The 16,536-nt window shown below is 41.9% G+C and overlaps 1 protein-coding gene across 1 annotated transcript; it reads right to left on the bottom strand.

The window, feature by feature from the left end:
* Positions 1-470: 470 nt before the first annotated feature.
* Positions 471-13,352, bottom strand: LOC133611260 (potassium channel, subfamily K, member 16-like). Its single transcript, XM_061967955.1, has 5 exons — positions 13,115-13,352; positions 7,675-7,789; positions 7,439-7,605; positions 7,195-7,363; positions 471-895 (listed from the first exon to the last, which is right to left on the bottom strand). Exons 1-5 carry the CDS (start codon positions 13,325-13,327, stop codon positions 690-692), a joined length of 870 nt encoding a protein of 289 aa, XP_061823939.1. The 5' UTR covers positions 13,328-13,352; the 3' UTR covers positions 471-689.
* Positions 13,353-16,536: the final 3,184 nt, after the last annotated feature.

Raw genomic sequence — 16,536 nt, 5'->3', positions numbered from 1 at the left:
CACTGTTATACAATTTAATAAATTAGAAACTGATGACATAGTGCTGTATTTTACTTCTTTATCTCTTTTTTTCAACCAAAAATGTTTTGCTCTGATTAGGGGGTACTTGAATTTAAAAAATGTTCACAGGGGGTACATCACTGAAAAAAGGTTGAGAACCACTGCCCTAATCCATCCTTTCGTAAGCTATGATGTTGATACCAGGGTTAGCTTTTTTTTAGTTTCCTTTAAAATATTTAAAAAATAATGTGAATTAATTATTAATGAGATGTATAATAATGTATTATATAAATTTGCCAGGTCGCCTATGACAGAAAAAGCTAAGATGTTTTGTTCAGGTAGCTTAGCATATATTGACCTACCCTGGATGGGTTTTAATTGACAAAATGTGTCAAAATGGCCCAGCATCCTTTAATCTTTTTAAGTATGTGGCCCTCGGTGGATAAAGTTAGGACACCCCTGGTTTATGATATATACTGTATAAGTGTGCGGTGACACTTATTGAGGTAGACTTCTTGCCAAAGTGTCACATAATGAACACATTCATAGAATAAAATGTACAATATTGATGAATCACAAAACACATTTGGACAATCACCTACAGGTAATGAGCGGGAATCCTGCGCTGGCTGTAGTCAGCTGTGTGTCTAATGCCAGTGACCTCAAATGAAAGGATTTGGAATCAGGTGTCAGATCTTTGAAGTGTCGTCCAGTTTATTGGATGACACGTCCTCATCCTCTTGCTTCCTGAAGCCTGGAATTGTCAGACCAATGACATGCTCCATTATCCGCGTGCCCATGCTGAGGATCAGAGCGAGCCAGGCCAAAGCGAATATGATCCAAATACCCGCCAGGCTACGGTACAGAGAAATGTACTCCTTCCCTGGGTCGGTCCCTGCAAGGGAAAATCAGTAGTCAGTAGTAGTGGTGTACTTTATAGATACGTTTGACAATAACAGGAGCTGCTGAGACTTGTATCAGAAGATCACCTACTATATCTTCTCATTACAGAGGTTAGAAAATGCTTAACTGGTTCAAGTCCTGTCTCGATCCCAGAATGTACTTTGTTGAAATGTGTAACTGTGTCTCTGACCAAATGGCAATAACCTGTGGGGTTACTCAGGGGTGAGTCCTGAGACCCCTATTGTTTTAACTTGTACATACTGCCAGTAGGCCAGCTAATACGCAGTTAGCTATGCAGATGACACTCAGATCTTTGCGTTACTCACCCAGGGGAACATTGGCCTGTTGAATCACTTTGTCACTTATTCAGCTAAACTCAGACAAAAATGAAATCATTGATTGCCTTGTGTACAATGTGTATGATCCAAATGTTTTTCTCTCACAAACACTACTGAAACACTCTCATACACACTACTGAAACACTCTTATACACACTACTGAAATGCTCTCACATAATTTCAGTAGTGTGCATTATTCAGATTACCTCTTACCCACACTACGGAAATGCTCTCACATAAACAACTGAAATGTTTTTCTCTCACACACACTACTGAAACACTCTTATACACACTACTGAAATGCTCTCACATAATTTCAGTAGTGTGCATAAGAGTGTTTAAAGTAGTGTGTATGAGAGTGTTTCAGTAGTGTGTGTGAGAGAAAAATATTTCAGTTGTTTATGTGAGAGCATTTCAGTAGTGTAATTAAGAGTTAATCTGAATAATGTCCCTAACGGCCCCTCATAATATATGGTCACCGTTTAATTGTACCTGAATCGGTACTCCGTTGTACTGAGTACCCATAAAAGTACCGAACACAGAACCTATCCTTAATATTAGGTACTCGGTATGATATAGGCAAGGCAAGTTTATTTGTAGAGCAAAATTTGTACACAAGGCAATCAATGATTTCATTTTTGTCTGAGTTTAGCTGAATAAAATTAGTTTGCATCTCCACACTGGTCAGTTTGATGCAGTGACAAAGTGATTCAACAGGCCAATGTTCCCCTGGATCAGTAACGCAAAGATCTGAGTGTCATCTGCACTACGGAAACACTCTTATACACACTACTGAAATCCTCTTACATAATTTCAGTAGTGTGCATAAGAGTGTTTCAGTAGTGTGTATGAGAGTGTTTCAGTAGTGTGTGAGAGAAAAACATTTCAGTTGTTTATGTGAGAGCATTTCAGTAGTGTGTATAAAAGTGTTTCAGTAGTGTATGAGAGTGTTTCAGTGGTGTATGTGAAAGAAAAACATTTCAGTTGTTTATGTGAGAGCATTTCAGTAGTGTATGTAAGAGGTAATTCTGAATAATGTCCCTAATGGTCCCTCAAAGTATATCGATACTCTTGTTGCATATAACATCATGTCAGGTTACGGACTCGGCACCAGCTCAAGCACTTGGCAGGCAAACAGGCGTATTTGTAGAGGACTGCCTCTATGTACTGTTGCAAATGTCCCCGACAACAAAGCAAGCATCTCAAAAGTAAGGCTCCATTTTAAAAATGTGCTAGCTCAATTCTGATTCACATTGGATATGTCGCATACATGCTAATTAGTATTTGCGATTTTACATGGCAATTTCAAACACCTCCGAATTTGGTAATGAAATCAACAACTAAGATGCACGTTACAATCAAACATCTGGTGTGTAATAAGTACAATACTTACAGTACAAACACTGCGTAGGACTCAAAAAAAAGACAAGAATGGCACTACACGCTACAGTTCAGTGTTAAATGATAGCTAATAAAAACATGTTTTTAGTTCTTTAACAAATAAACATTTACTACCACATGAGCACACACAAAAGAAAATTGGTACCGTTGAGTACCGTTATCGATTCTTAAGTACCAGGAATAGTACCGAATCGGTACAAATGTGAAAGGTTTTACCTCCAATATGTACAGGGGGAGGTAAGTTAGTTGCTGTCGGAAAAGACCTGACCTGAAATTTACAGGGAACTTGTTAACCGGCAAAGTATGGTAGTTTCTCAGGGAAAATTGAGAAGAATGGCATTAGCTTACGTTCCTCCACCAAATGGCATTGTTGAGGAACTTTTTATTTAATACAGAGTGGCTGGAGGAGGCACCTCATCGCAGGGCCAGCAGATAGACAGACAACATTCACATTTACATTCACACACGAGAGAGAATTTTAGTGCTGCAAATCAACCTATCCTCAAATGCATGTCTTTGGAGGTGGGAGGAAGTCGGTGTGCCAGGATAGAATCCACGCAGACACGGAGATCATGCAAACTCCACAAAAAATTCTGCCAAGTTGTTGTGACTGGTAAAAAAAACATGTGTCTGTGTTTGCAGTGGTAAGGTTTTTATACCACAGTATGATGAGATAACACAGCATGTCTTTGTTTGGTAACAAACCCAAACCCATCATCACTTTTCTAATGACGGACAGCGTTCACCCTAACCGGGAAGGCGCTATCACTTTTTCTAGAAACATAAATATCTGTCTGAGTCTCACTTGACGACCTGCACTAGATAGGCTCAGACACAGGTGAATAGAGACCCTGTTAGCCCGGGTGAAGTGTCAGTTAAGCCAGAACTAACAAGTGCCAGGCTGGAAAATTCCTGCACACATTGCATTTCTTGTACAAACCCCGTTTCCATATGAGTTGGGAAATTGTGTTGGATGTAAATATAAACGGAATACAATGATTTGCAAATCATTGTATTCCATTTATATTTACATCTAACATAATTTCCCAACTCATATGGAAACGGGGTTTGTAGAATAATACATACTTCATATAATGTTTTCCTCCAGAGACTGTGCCAGAAGTAGATATGCAATCTACTAAGGTAACAAATCAACCGAAGCACCTAGTAAGTAATTTCCAGATTGCAACCGTATCAATTCTTAGATGTGCTCGAAGTTATTTAAAACACGCTGCGCAAGATAGACGTAATCTCAATAATATTACTACTATGGCTACTATTAATAAAAATGCCTCCAAATAGCCTACTGCCTATAGTATGGGCTCTTTAATTATCAGATCATTGTCTACCATAGTGTTATTAGTTAATGAGGTCATTAGAGACAAAAATCTTAGTGTCATCGTCTCAGCGAGACATGGATATAACCAGATGAATGTTTTCCGCTTAAAGCTGAGGTACTTTTTTATTTATTTTTTGTCCTTTTTAAAAAAAAAATTGTATTAATCAAAACAATACACAAAAATACCATAATAATGCAATCCAATTCCAAAACCAAACACAAACATGACACAGAACAATCTAAAAGTGGTGAAACAAAAATGAATATTTTCAACAACAGTATCAATATTAGTAACCATTTCAACATAGCAGTGATTAAAAATCCCTCATTGACATTATCATTACAGACGTTTATTTAAAAAAAAAAATTAAAAAATTAAAAATTAAAAATTTACAAAAGTGTCACAGTGGCTTACACTTGCATCGCATCTCATAAGCTAGACAACACACTGTGTCCAATATTTTCACAAAGATAAAATAAGTCATATTTTTGGTTCATTTAATAGTTAAAACAAATTTAAATAATGGATCCCATATTCCAATATATGACTCATTATTATCTAAACTAAATGCAGTTTATTCTACTGATATCATCTCCATAGCTTGTGTGTACCAGTCAGTATGTGTTGGACTATCAACATTTATCCATTTTTTTTAATATTACCATTTTTGTTATTATGCATATTGAAAGAAATGCATTTTTACTCTTTGATGACACGTTACTAAATTGATGGAGATCCCCAAGAATACAAGTTTGCAGTGTCATTGGGATGTTTATATTAAGGAATGTGATTGCTTCTTTTGTTGTTTTCAACCATAACTCTTTTATTCTCTGAGATTCCCACAATCAATGAACAAGAGTTGCCTCGGCTGCCCGACACTTCATACATAACTTGCTATCTACTACACCAATTTTAAACAGCTAAGAAGATGTCAAATACAATCTATTCAAGATCTTAAATTGAGTCAATGTATCTTTAATGCTTCTAAAGCGCTTATTGGCATTTTTCCAAATATCATATTAGGCGAGGACTAAGATTAAGGTTTACATCAGAGATTAGTGCGACCCCCTCCTTCCCTTTTAAGGGGACGAGCTAGATGGGAACTCGTATAGTTAGGAGGAGAGGGGGTTCCTCAGTTAACTAAAAAAAACTACTAAATTATATTAGCATCATACAGTATATCATAGCAGTAATCACTTCTGAAAAAAATTGTATGGTGCTGTCTTTGCCTAATAATTAAGTATTTTACTAAATAAAACCCCAAAAGACAAAAAAAATATGTCTTCGTTTCGGTCAATCCTTCCAGATCCAACTACAGCATTTAAAGAAAAGAGGGGTGAGCAGAGCCCACAAAGGAGCCTCCTCATTGGCTGACGCAATATACGGTGACAGTGCCAACTTGTTTTGAATAAAGCATAGCTGACGAACACCCACCTGGAAAGATCACAATACCTGCGCTTGCTGTTACAGCATATATTGCTAAAAAAAAAAAAAAAAAAGAAATCAGAGGAAGAAAAGAAAGACGCTGTATGTGTAAAAAAACAAAGAAGAGCCAAAACTCGAATAAATATTGGTCTATTAATAGTTTTACTATGATGTCGGTTGCACCTTTACCACTCCGCCTGGCTGATATCTACTGTGCCCCTGGGCCTTACTAAGACCTTATCAACAAATTCTCAGAATTTGTTCTCAGAATTTGTTGATGACTTACGCGGATAATATAATTATCATGCATGATTTTAATATCCACATAAATACCCCATAAGACACTCCGAGCATGGCGGTCCAAACTATAAATGACAGTTGTGGCATTACACAAATAATACATAAACCTACGCACCGTGACGGTAATACGATAGTTTAGTCCTTGTTAGGGGTATCATCGCCTCTAAACCTTTGGGACTCCCGTACACCAAAGTAATGTCTGATCAATGCTTTATAAAATTTTAAGTTGGGACCCATTGTCAACAAATTCTTAAGAGACATACCCCTTGGTTTACGGAAGAAACCAGAGCTCTTAAATAATCATGTAGAAAGCTGGAACGCAAATGGCCTAAATCTAAACTACTACAAAGTCTTCATTACAAAAATGTATTATTTTTGGGGTTTCCCATGTGCAGCATTATAAGATTACAGTTCAAAATGTGTCTGCTAGACTTTTGATCATATTACTCCTATACTGGCCCACCTGCACTGGCTCCCTGTACACTTAAGATGTGACTTTAAGGTTTAATTACTTACGTACATAATATTAAACGATTTAGCACCATCTTATCTTGCTGACTGTAATGTAGCCCACTTTCCGTCCAGAAACCTACGTTACACTAATGTCAACTTATTTGTGAATTGAAGTGAAGTGAATTTTATTTATATGGCGCTTTTCTCTAGTGAGTCAAAGCGCTTTACATAGTGAAACCCTTTATCTAAGTTACTGGGAGTAAGTGGGTAAAGTATCTTGCCCAAGGACACAACGGCAGTGACTAGGATGGCGGAAGCGGGGATCGAACCTTTAACCCTCAAGTTCCAACCGAACCACGCTGTCCTGGATTAGTGATTCCCAGAGCCCAAAGAAAGTCTGCAGGCTCTAGAGCATTTTCATTTCGGGCTCCAGTACTCTGGAATGCTCTACGGGGAACAGTTAGATGCCATCTCGGTAGAAGCATTTAAGTCGCACCTCAAAACGTAGTTATATACTCTGGGCTTTTAAATTGACCTGCTTCTTCTCTTTTTTGCCCCCTTCTCCTGCAAGTAGAGGTTACTAGAAGGCCATGGTTGATCCCTGAAGAGATACCAGTCTGTAGGACATGCTAGCTCTTCTAAGTCATGACCACTCCTTTATGATCTGGTTGGAGACCAATCCTCTGCTTGCCCCCAATGGACTGGACTGTCACATTACTATGAATAATTTGAAATAACTGTACCCACTTGGCATCCATAGCAGCCGGTCACATAGGCTGTGGGTTCAGATCAGTGATGTCATTATGGTTTTTGCAGCCCTTTGAGGCACCTGTAATTAAGGGCTGTATAACTAATCATAGATTAATTGATTAATGTTTTGGTCAGGGTTGCGTGGAAGCTGTAGTCTATCCCATCTGAATTAGGGCAACACCCAGGACCGTTGGTGGCCATTCAAGTGTAGGGTGATTGTGAATGTCAGCATGTGACCCACATCACTGCCTCCCTTTTCGTACTTATTTGTGCTCTCTACTCACCCACCACATAATCTCCAAACCCAATGGTGCTGAGTGTAATGAAAGCAAAGTAGAAGCCTTCACCAAACGTCCACCCTTCCACGTAACTGAACAGCAGAGGAGGGATGATCAGAAACAGCAGGCTACCCGTGACGAAGAAGGAGCTGACTGCCAAAGCCTCAACTGCTTGCTAAAGAAGAGAACAGGACACACGTTCTAATACAACTTAGCCCAACAGCATATGGCTACTTAATGGATGCATTACCTTGTGTGGAACCACAGACACCATCCCTCTCTCCAGGCGCCCGAGGTGTAGAGTGAGGCATTTGCCCAGTTGTTTGAGGAAGGCCAGGTTTAGTGGGATGCCGCATAGGGCATAGAACACGCAGAACACCTGACCACACACAGTGCTGGGAGATAGGTTGCCATACCCTGGGAAAAAGAGAAGTCATACAGCACAAGCCGGACTTGAAAAAAATCCACCTGGTGCAAAGCGCTCACCTATAGTTGTGACCACAGTGCCGGCAAAAAAGAAAGAGCTGCTGAAATCCCAGTTACTAGGGTTCGTTGAGTTACCCGAGGGATTCACGCCCCTTTCCCAGGCGTCTAAAATCACCTGCAAATACATCACACTGTCATTGAAATAACAATATATCCTTGGAAATCATTTAATGATATGTGCCGGGAAACGATTCACACGTTTAATCAGATGAATTACTGCTAAATATTAATTTGTATTAATTGTGCTTAATTTTTTAAGCGTTAAGAGACTAAAGAAAGGAGGGAACACTTCTTGGACAAACTGCCTGATTGCTAGAGATGTTTCAGGGATTTTGATCATTCTGCCACAAAGATGGGTTACTGGTAATTGGGTAAAATTATTTTTAAATCAGATTACCGTGTTTGTTGGACTATTAGGTGCACTTAAAATCCATTCATCTATAACCCCTTATAACCTTTTGGTTCCTGCTGATGTGTATTTGGGTCTGGGATCTCCATAAGTCCGAAAATGTGTGCGTAGCCCGTGTTGTAGTCGATAAGCTCCTTCTTTTTCTCTAGACTCCTCCTACTTATAGCGCACACAGTCACACATATATAGGACTTTGGGGATTGTCCTGCGGGGAGGCATGGCGGGGGGTTGAGGATGCCTCCAATGGGGCTCCAGTCCTCCTGTCTTGTCCCCTGCTCGTCCATCCCTCAATCTTAGCTGCATATTAGACACTTAGGATTTGGGGGGCTTGGTTTGGTTGGGACCCACCATGACCTTGATGTCCCCCAATTTTAATCGCATTATTAGTTCCCACAAGCATACATATCTCACTCACGCTACAGTACACACATCAATAGGGACTGGAGGTCGGCTGTAACGGCTGACCTCCTAATTTTAACTACACAGTAGACACTCTGGGGGCCTTGTACACATGCATGGGGGGTTTGGGGTTCGGCGCACCCCTCATTGCCTCGTCGGCCGGCGGGGACTGCGGTCTGGTGGCCTGCCAGGCTTTTATTCATTTATTATTGTTATATATTTTTTTTAATTTTTAATGTATTTATTATTTGTATTTTTATTATTTACTTATTTTTATTTTATTTTATTTTTAAAATTTTATTTTTTATTTTATTTTATTTTATTATTTTTAATTTTTTTTAATCTTATTATTTATTTGTGTGTGGCGTCGCGCGGGTCTCACTTCCTGTTGGGTGGGGTCCGTGCCCGTGTGGCCCGACCTTGCGCTGTGGGGTCTCTGTTGGTGACTTGGTGTGGTGGCGGCGCAGCCCCCGTGTCTGGCCTGGATGCTGTGTCTCGGTTGTTTGGGCGGTGGTGTGTTTGTGCGGGTTTGGGTTGGGGTGGGGGGCCTTTTGGTGTCTCTTGTTTGCGTGTTGGCGTTCGGGCTGACTGGCGGGCTGGCGCCGGCTGGTCTCCGTGGTCCTGGTGGCGTGTGGTTGCTGGTCGCAGTTTTTTTTTGATCGCTTTGATTTGATTGGCTGGTGCTGGCTGTCTGGGGTTATTGCGGCTGCTGTTTCTGCTGCCATTTGTTTGTGGTGTGGGCGCCCGTGGCTGCTGGGTCTGGTGCAGGGGTGTGGCTGATGTTGTGACTGGTGGCAGCGCGCGCGCGTGATGGCTGTCGGGGCTGACGAACTGTGTATATGTATGTATATGTGTGTGTATGTATGTATGTTTATATATGTGTATGTGTACATATGTGTATGTATATGTATATATGTGTATGTGTGGGTATGTATACATGTATGTGTGTATGTGTATGTATATATGTATGTATGTATGTATATTTCTGGGGGTACGCTCTGGGCCTGCCTGTCAGACGGGGGTCGACGCCTCAGGCTACTGCATCCGAACTGCGTGTCTGGAGCTCCTGGGTCCCGCTGTCCATCCCTTCCGGGTGCCCGTCTTGGTTGGGGCCTGTTGGGCCTAGTCCCTGCGTCTATTGTGGTAGCTTGGTGCTGCAAGGTATTCCGAGGTGCTGCGAGTCGGCCAGTTGCTGGGGTAGTGACCTTGTTTGTCAGCATGTCTGTGATCTTCTTTTAATTCTTTTTTTTAATTAATTAATTAATTAATTAATTAATTTATTTATTTTTTTATATATTTTATTAATATTATTTTTTAATTTTTCCCCTTCCTCAGGGGGGGGGCTCGGCGGGGCGGTTGCTGGTTGTTCCATCTCCATCGTTGGGGTCCCTGCGGGTGGGGTGGGTGGTTCCCGTGGCCCTGTGCCTGGGTGGTCCTGCGGCGGCCGGTTTGGGTGGGGTGGCCGGGGGCTGGCCTCGCCGCGCTCTCCGGGGGTGGGGGGGTGGGCTCGTGGGGGCCCGGTTGCCGGTGGGGCGGGGGCGGTCTTCCCGTCCGGTTGCGGGGAGTCTCTGGGTCCCTCGGGCGGGGCGTCTCGCCTTTCTGCCCGTGTGGGGTGTGGTCTCTCGCTGGCTTGGGGTCCGGCTGTCCCCTGCTTCTCTCGTGCCCTGTCCTCTGCCGGGTGCGTCTGTCTGCGGCCTGCTGCTGGCCCTTGTGGGCGGTACGGTGGGTCGGGCTCTGGGGTTCCTGTCGCTGGCCGGCTTGGCTGCGTGGGGGCGGTGGTCCCTGGTTCCCTGGGCACCACGCCTCCTGTTTGTGGGTTGGGCTCTCGGGGGTGATGGGGCCGTGCTCTGGCTCCCACGCACTCTGGGAGTCGAATGTATTGTACATGCAAATTCACATATGCTCACATACGTACATAGGTACCTACGCTCCCACATACATACACAAATACAGTACATATTTACCTACCTAATGTTCGTACATCCACACGCACATTCAATATACAAACATACACATACACATACTGTACATATACATTCACTGTACAAACACATATACACATTCTGTACATATACATTCATTGTACAAACACATATACACATTCTGTACATATACAAGTACATATGCATACTTACACTCATGCAGATAATCACGTTTCATCAAACATATATTAACGTTGTTGCCCTAGGGTAAACTGGGTGTAACACATGGCACACTGACAAAGCTTAACCTATTGTGACTATAACAATCTACAAGGTTAATGTAGGTTGCTTCTCATTCTCCCCCTCCATTTTTCTGCATTCTTTCGTATCTCAAGTTATCATTACGTATATGTATTGTTGCATTTAAACAACTGTATTGTTGATAATAAAGGTAAATTATTGGTATTGTTCATTATCAATGGCGCTATTTCTATCGGTATTTGTATTGATCCATTTGTAGTGTAATAATGCTCATTGTCATTTCTGTATTATTTTTCGCTAACTGCTTATTTGCTATTACTTTTACCATCATATTTGTACATGTCATATTTGCTGATGTTGCTCCATTGTTGTTGTTGTTGTTGTTGTTTGCTGTTGTTGTTTTTGTCTCTCTGTCTAATCCCCCTCTTGTCCCCACAATTTCCCCCTCTGTCTTCTTTTTTTTTCTCTTTCTATCCCCTCCTGCTCCGGCCCGGCTGCACTAAATGATTATATAAATACATTTAATAAAGTCAAATACAAATAAGGCAACAAGAGAAGTATCCTACACGTCTCTTTTGTAAAGTAAATCTGAACAGCCGACATGGGCATCTACATCAACTATATGATTTGCCTGAGAAGCTGGACAGGACACACACAAAAAAAAAAAAAAAAAAAAAAAAATCCATTCATCTATAACCCCTTATAACCTTTTGGTTCCTGCTGATGTGTATTTGGGTCTGGGATCTCCATAAGTCCGAAAATGTGTGCGTAGCCCGTGTTGTAGTCGATAAGCTCCTTCTTTTTCTCTAGCCTCTTTTGGGGCATTCATCCTGCACTGTTGCCTTTTCTAACATAAAGTAGCGTACAACTTATATCTGTCAGTAGACTCGCTATGGAAGTGCTAACAACTACCGGTAGACAACGATGACGGGGAGAAGACACTGTCAAAGTGGAGCCACGTTAATAAAAACTGCGCATCCTGAAGCGATGGTCAGAAAGCGGCTTGAAGATGGTTTGTAAAACATAATTTATGCAACATTTTGACCAAAGAACCACCATTACATGTTATGTAGACCACAAGGAAATGTTTTAAATATATATTTAAAAAAATATGACCCCTTTAATGTGCCTTATAATACAGTGTGCCTTTGGTATGAACATAGACCTGAATAGACCCGATCAGCAATGCGCCCAATAATCCGGTTCGCCCAATGGTTGGAAAAATACGGCAATGTTGTTGGATTATGCAAAACCAACTTTTCTTAACTATTGGTAACAGTTTTTGTGTATTTTGGATATGTATACAAATCGAAAATGTTAAATCAAACTTTAGAAGCATGGTGGGGATATTTATACAGCAATCTTGTCTTCCTTCATACATCCCGCAAACAATCCATTTGGAATTGATCACATTTGTGACATTTTTCCCAGTTGTGACTTCAGCAGATATCTCCATATATGGTAAAGTTTCACCTTAAAAGCTTTGCGCGAGTCTGTCATTGTAGTCAAAGAGTTCCTTCTTTTTCTCCATCCTTTTGTTGTGGGGCAGACTGACTCGTACATCCACATGCATCCCCGGCTGTTTCCATTTCTAATACAAAGTAGCATTGAGTTTGAACGTATATCTGTCAGTATACCCCATATGGAAGTGCTAAAAACTACAACATGGCTGACGGGGAGAAAACGCAGTCGAAGTAAAGGCACGTAAATAAGGCTGCCCACAAAACAGCGCATCCTGAAGAGACGGTCAGAAAGCGGCTTAAGAATGGTCTGTAAAACATAATCTATGCAGAATTTTGACCAAATAACCACCATTACATGTTATGTAAACCACAAAGAATTTTTTTTTTTAAATACCAAAAAACATAATACAACCCATATCATATTATGATTTATACGGGTCATGATTTTTTTTCCGTCTACAAAAACAGGTACCAATAGGTAAAAAAAAAAGTTGGTTTTGCAAAATAGGTCACCTTTGAGTGAACATGCTAAAATTAAATTCCAAACAAAGACCAGAACTAATACCTGTAATGTGGGTTATTCACCACAACATATCTTAGCAAGAAGCCCCATACAAACATATGGTTTTAAAGCTGTGAGCTGCATTTAAGAAGCCATCATAAATCATAGCTTTTAATCAAATGAATGAAAAAGCAACAATTAGCACCAATAAAAAGCTTGACTATCAGTATCCCCACACATTAACAATAGGTACATTCTAGAACCTGACAGGCAGTTGACCACTAAACTATTTATTAGTACTGTATGCACTTCTAGTAAAATGTATCTTTTGATGATCCCTATAGCTCTTTTAGCTCAGATATACTTAGTGACATGGTGTCAAGGTTACAACTCTGACTACTACTTCTGTCGATCAACACATTGTTTGCTGTTTATGCTCCATAGCAGTTTTACAGACAGGAACAACAAGAAGAAAATGCCAGACCTGAACAAACTTCTCCAAGGCTGGTCCATCCAAGCAGGTGTAATTAGCCAAGAAATGCAACTTCTCCAGTTGGAAGTGGTTTCGGTTGTTGCTCTCAGCCTCTCGCTCCAGGACCTGGAAGATGATGGCGCCAAATAGCAGGTAGGTGAGGTGGGCCAGAGCCAAAAGTACCGTCCAGCTCACTTTGACGCGGACCAGCTGGAACCTCGCCATTAAAAATGTGCACCAAAGCCACAATGAAACCACAGGCGTGTGCTCAGATCGAGATTTAGTAGTTGAAAAAAGGTTTAATGTTAACTTCCTCGGAAAAATACTCAGATCTTGTTAGGGGTCCAGAATAAAGTGGTGCCATTATTGCTGAAAAAAATTCTAAATTCTTACTTCATATATTTGTCTTTTAGTTTCTACTGTGCAAGTGTTATTCTTTTGCAAAGCCGTGTCTCATAATGACTGAAGGTAGAGCATCCCTACTAGCTGTTATTCCTCTGATTGGTCAACCAGGCCTAGTATCTGACAGACTGTGATTTATGGGTCGCCTGTGTGGCGACTAAACACCTTCTCCATTAGGGCGACATCTGGACACACACACTCGCACACACACACACATGCACACACATTCGCGTGCACGCACACTCAACAGTTTTAACTGTTTCCACTAATAAAGCTGCACCTTGTCTGTTGAACAAAAGTTAATATTTCACCTGACTGCTTTTCAGTTGGTTAAGCGGTCCAGCAGAGTTGTGCTTTGCAACGGCAGCTTTTCTTCAAACCCAAAGAAGCCTGCTTGAACAATCTTACAATCACAAGACCTTTTTACCAGATTGGGAGGCCGTTAATGTTTATGGTCACAGGGGGAGGAAAGAGTTGACTTTTTTGACAAGAGCAATGAGCAAGCTATAAAAAACTTAGTTGAAATATGTCTCAAAAGAATACCTAATGGATTTCTTTGGGTTTTGTGTTTTACAGAAATGTAAAGAATCACAGAGTAGATGCCAACAAAAATAACTGCTTTAATCATCCTGTATTGGTACAGATGTACCAAAGAATCTGATTGCTGTTTTCAGCACAGGCATTTATCAGTTGAGATTGATTGATTGTATAGTAAAAATTCTGAAAACTGCAGTGACTTCTAAGCATTTCAAAATTCTCCACTTACAGACTCAACAACCACAGCTATTTTAACGATTTTCTGTAATGGGATCCAAGCTGTGCACTGTAAAGCAAAATATTATTTTGACAGTAGTGCGTCTGCCTCACAATACGAAGGTCCTGGGTTCGATCCTGCGCTCGGGATCTTTCTGTGTGGAGTTTTGCATGTTCTTCCCGTGACTGTGTGGGTACCCTCCGGGTACTCCGGCTTCCTCCCACCTCCAAAGACATGCACCTGGGGATAGGTTGATTGGCAACACTAAATTGGCCCTAGTGTGTGAATGTGAGTGTGAATGTTGTCTGTCTATTAGAGATGCGCGGATAGGCAATTTATTTCATCCGCAACCGCGGCAGAAAGTCGTCAACCATCCGCCATCCACCCGATGTAACGTTTGATCAGAACTGCACCCGCCCGCCATCCGCCCGTTGTTATAAATCTAATATTAATAAAAAATAAAAAAAAAAGGGTGAAAACTACGCGAATTGCACCTTGTGCAGACAAGATTTTTCGATCGGACACGGAGGAATTAGCGATGTAAAAGACCACGTTGGGACAAAAAAACACAAGTCTAATGCCGTTGCTAGCATACAAGTGGAAAACTTTCAACGTTTTTCGTCGCCCAAACAGATTCTTTGGATGTGATAAATATGCATGCAATAATTGAGCATGGACTTCCAATCGCACTGGCTGATCACATGGGACAGTTAATAATGTAATGCAACCTTTAAAAATCATTACGCGGTGATCGCGATCCCAAAAATAAACTTTTCTTGCATGATAATGTCCAGAAAAATTCGCTTTATATTACTATAGAGTCCTTTTAACGAATGAGTTTGATGGTTTATCACAAACCTTAAATGAAAGAAGTCCTTTGTTCTCCTGCACCATGGCCTTGCTTCGTGTTTGGTGCGCCATCCTGTCGGCTGTATTTCACAGCACGACATACTGTTAAAAGTGTTTATACTATTTATACTTTCAATTAACAAATTGAAGTCTTGTGAAAGGTTGACAGGATAACTGGCATTAACTGTCAAAATAATTTCAAACTATTGAAGTTAGCTTACAGAATAAACATGTCAATCAACCCATATGATTTTTGCTGTAATATTTTTGTTTTGAAAAGTCACTGTGACTGATAGAAAAGTGATGGTTTTAGCAACATTTTAACCTGTCTGAATGCTAATAATCATTTTGCGTCGGGGGGCGAAGCCCTGAACCCTCCACCAGGACTTTGTCCTGGACCTACCGGGGCCTGCGGCCCTTGGACCCTGGCTACTAGGTTTTTCTGATTTAAAAGTTGGCAGGTATGGTGAGGTTATAAAGCTTTTGCCTGTTAAAGAAAGGAGACTGATCCAACGCAGCACAGACTTGCGCGTGCCACGCTGTCACGACCCAGACGCACACCAGTGCGCAATCATATGGGAGCCGCGCTGAGCGCACCTCCAAGCGCGTCTCGCTGCCGGCGACGGCCAGGTATGGGCCCACGCTCCAGCGCCATCCATTTTCAGGGCTAGTTGATTCGGCAGGTGGGTTGTTACACACTCCCTTAGCGGGTTCCGACTTCCATGGCCACCGTCCTGCTCTCTATATCAACCAGGGTGAGCCCCACCCCTTTCGTGAGCGCACTGCGCGCGGAGTGACCCCTGTTACGCGCCCCCGGCAACAGGGGTGGCAAGCAGGTAAGCTGCGCGGGCGGAGCGCGCGGAGTGACCCATGTTACGAGCCCCCGGCCACGGGGGTGGCGGGCAGGTAAGCTGCTTACCTGCTGCGCGTGACGCCGGCCGCGGCGAAAGCGGACGAGGCGGGGTGTCGGTGCGGTGGGCACGGTAGTGACCCTGGACGTGCGTCGGGCCCTTCTCGCGGATCGCCTCAGCTACGGCTCCCGGTGGGGCCCTCTCGGGGGAAGGGGCCTCGGTCCCGGACCCCGGCGAGGCGTCCCTTCTCCGCTCCGTAAAAGTGTCCATCTCTTTTCTTTTTTTTTCTTCTGTTGTGGCATATGCAGCAGGTGCCTGCTCGTTTTTCGTATGTGGGTAACAACATTTAACTATGTATATATATTTCCGAATTGGTTTAACTGCCACCCGCAAAAAAAAAATAAAAAAATAAAAAAATAAAAAATATCTAATTAATCCGCCCGACCCAACCCGCGAGCGGATAAAATCTTATTTTTTTTAATTTCATCCGCCCGATCCGCGGATAATCCGCGGACTCCGCGGTTGTGTCCGCAAACCGCGCATCTCTACTGTCTATCTGTGTTGGCCCTGTGGCGACT

Source organism: Nerophis lumbriciformis, linkage group LG08, assembly GCF_033978685.3.
Source record: "Nerophis lumbriciformis linkage group LG08, RoL_Nlum_v2.1, whole genome shotgun sequence".
NCBI lineage: Eukaryota > Metazoa > Chordata > Actinopteri > Syngnathiformes > Syngnathidae > Nerophis > Nerophis lumbriciformis.
This window is presented reverse-complemented; position numbering and strand designations above follow the sequence as displayed.

Coding starts and splice junctions, on each gene's coding strand:
- LOC133611260 (XM_061967955.1), bottom strand. CDS start 13,327: ATGGCGAGGTTCCAGCTGGTCCGCGTCAAAGTGAGCTGGACGGTACTT. Junction 7,606..7,674: donor CACTGTGGTCACAACTATAG/GTGAGCGCTTTG, acceptor TCTTTTTCCCAG/GGTATGGCAACCTATCTCCC. Junction 7,364..7,438: donor TGTCTGTGGTTCCACACAAG/GTAATGCATCCA, acceptor TCTCTTCTTTAG/CAAGCAGTTGAGGCTTTGGC.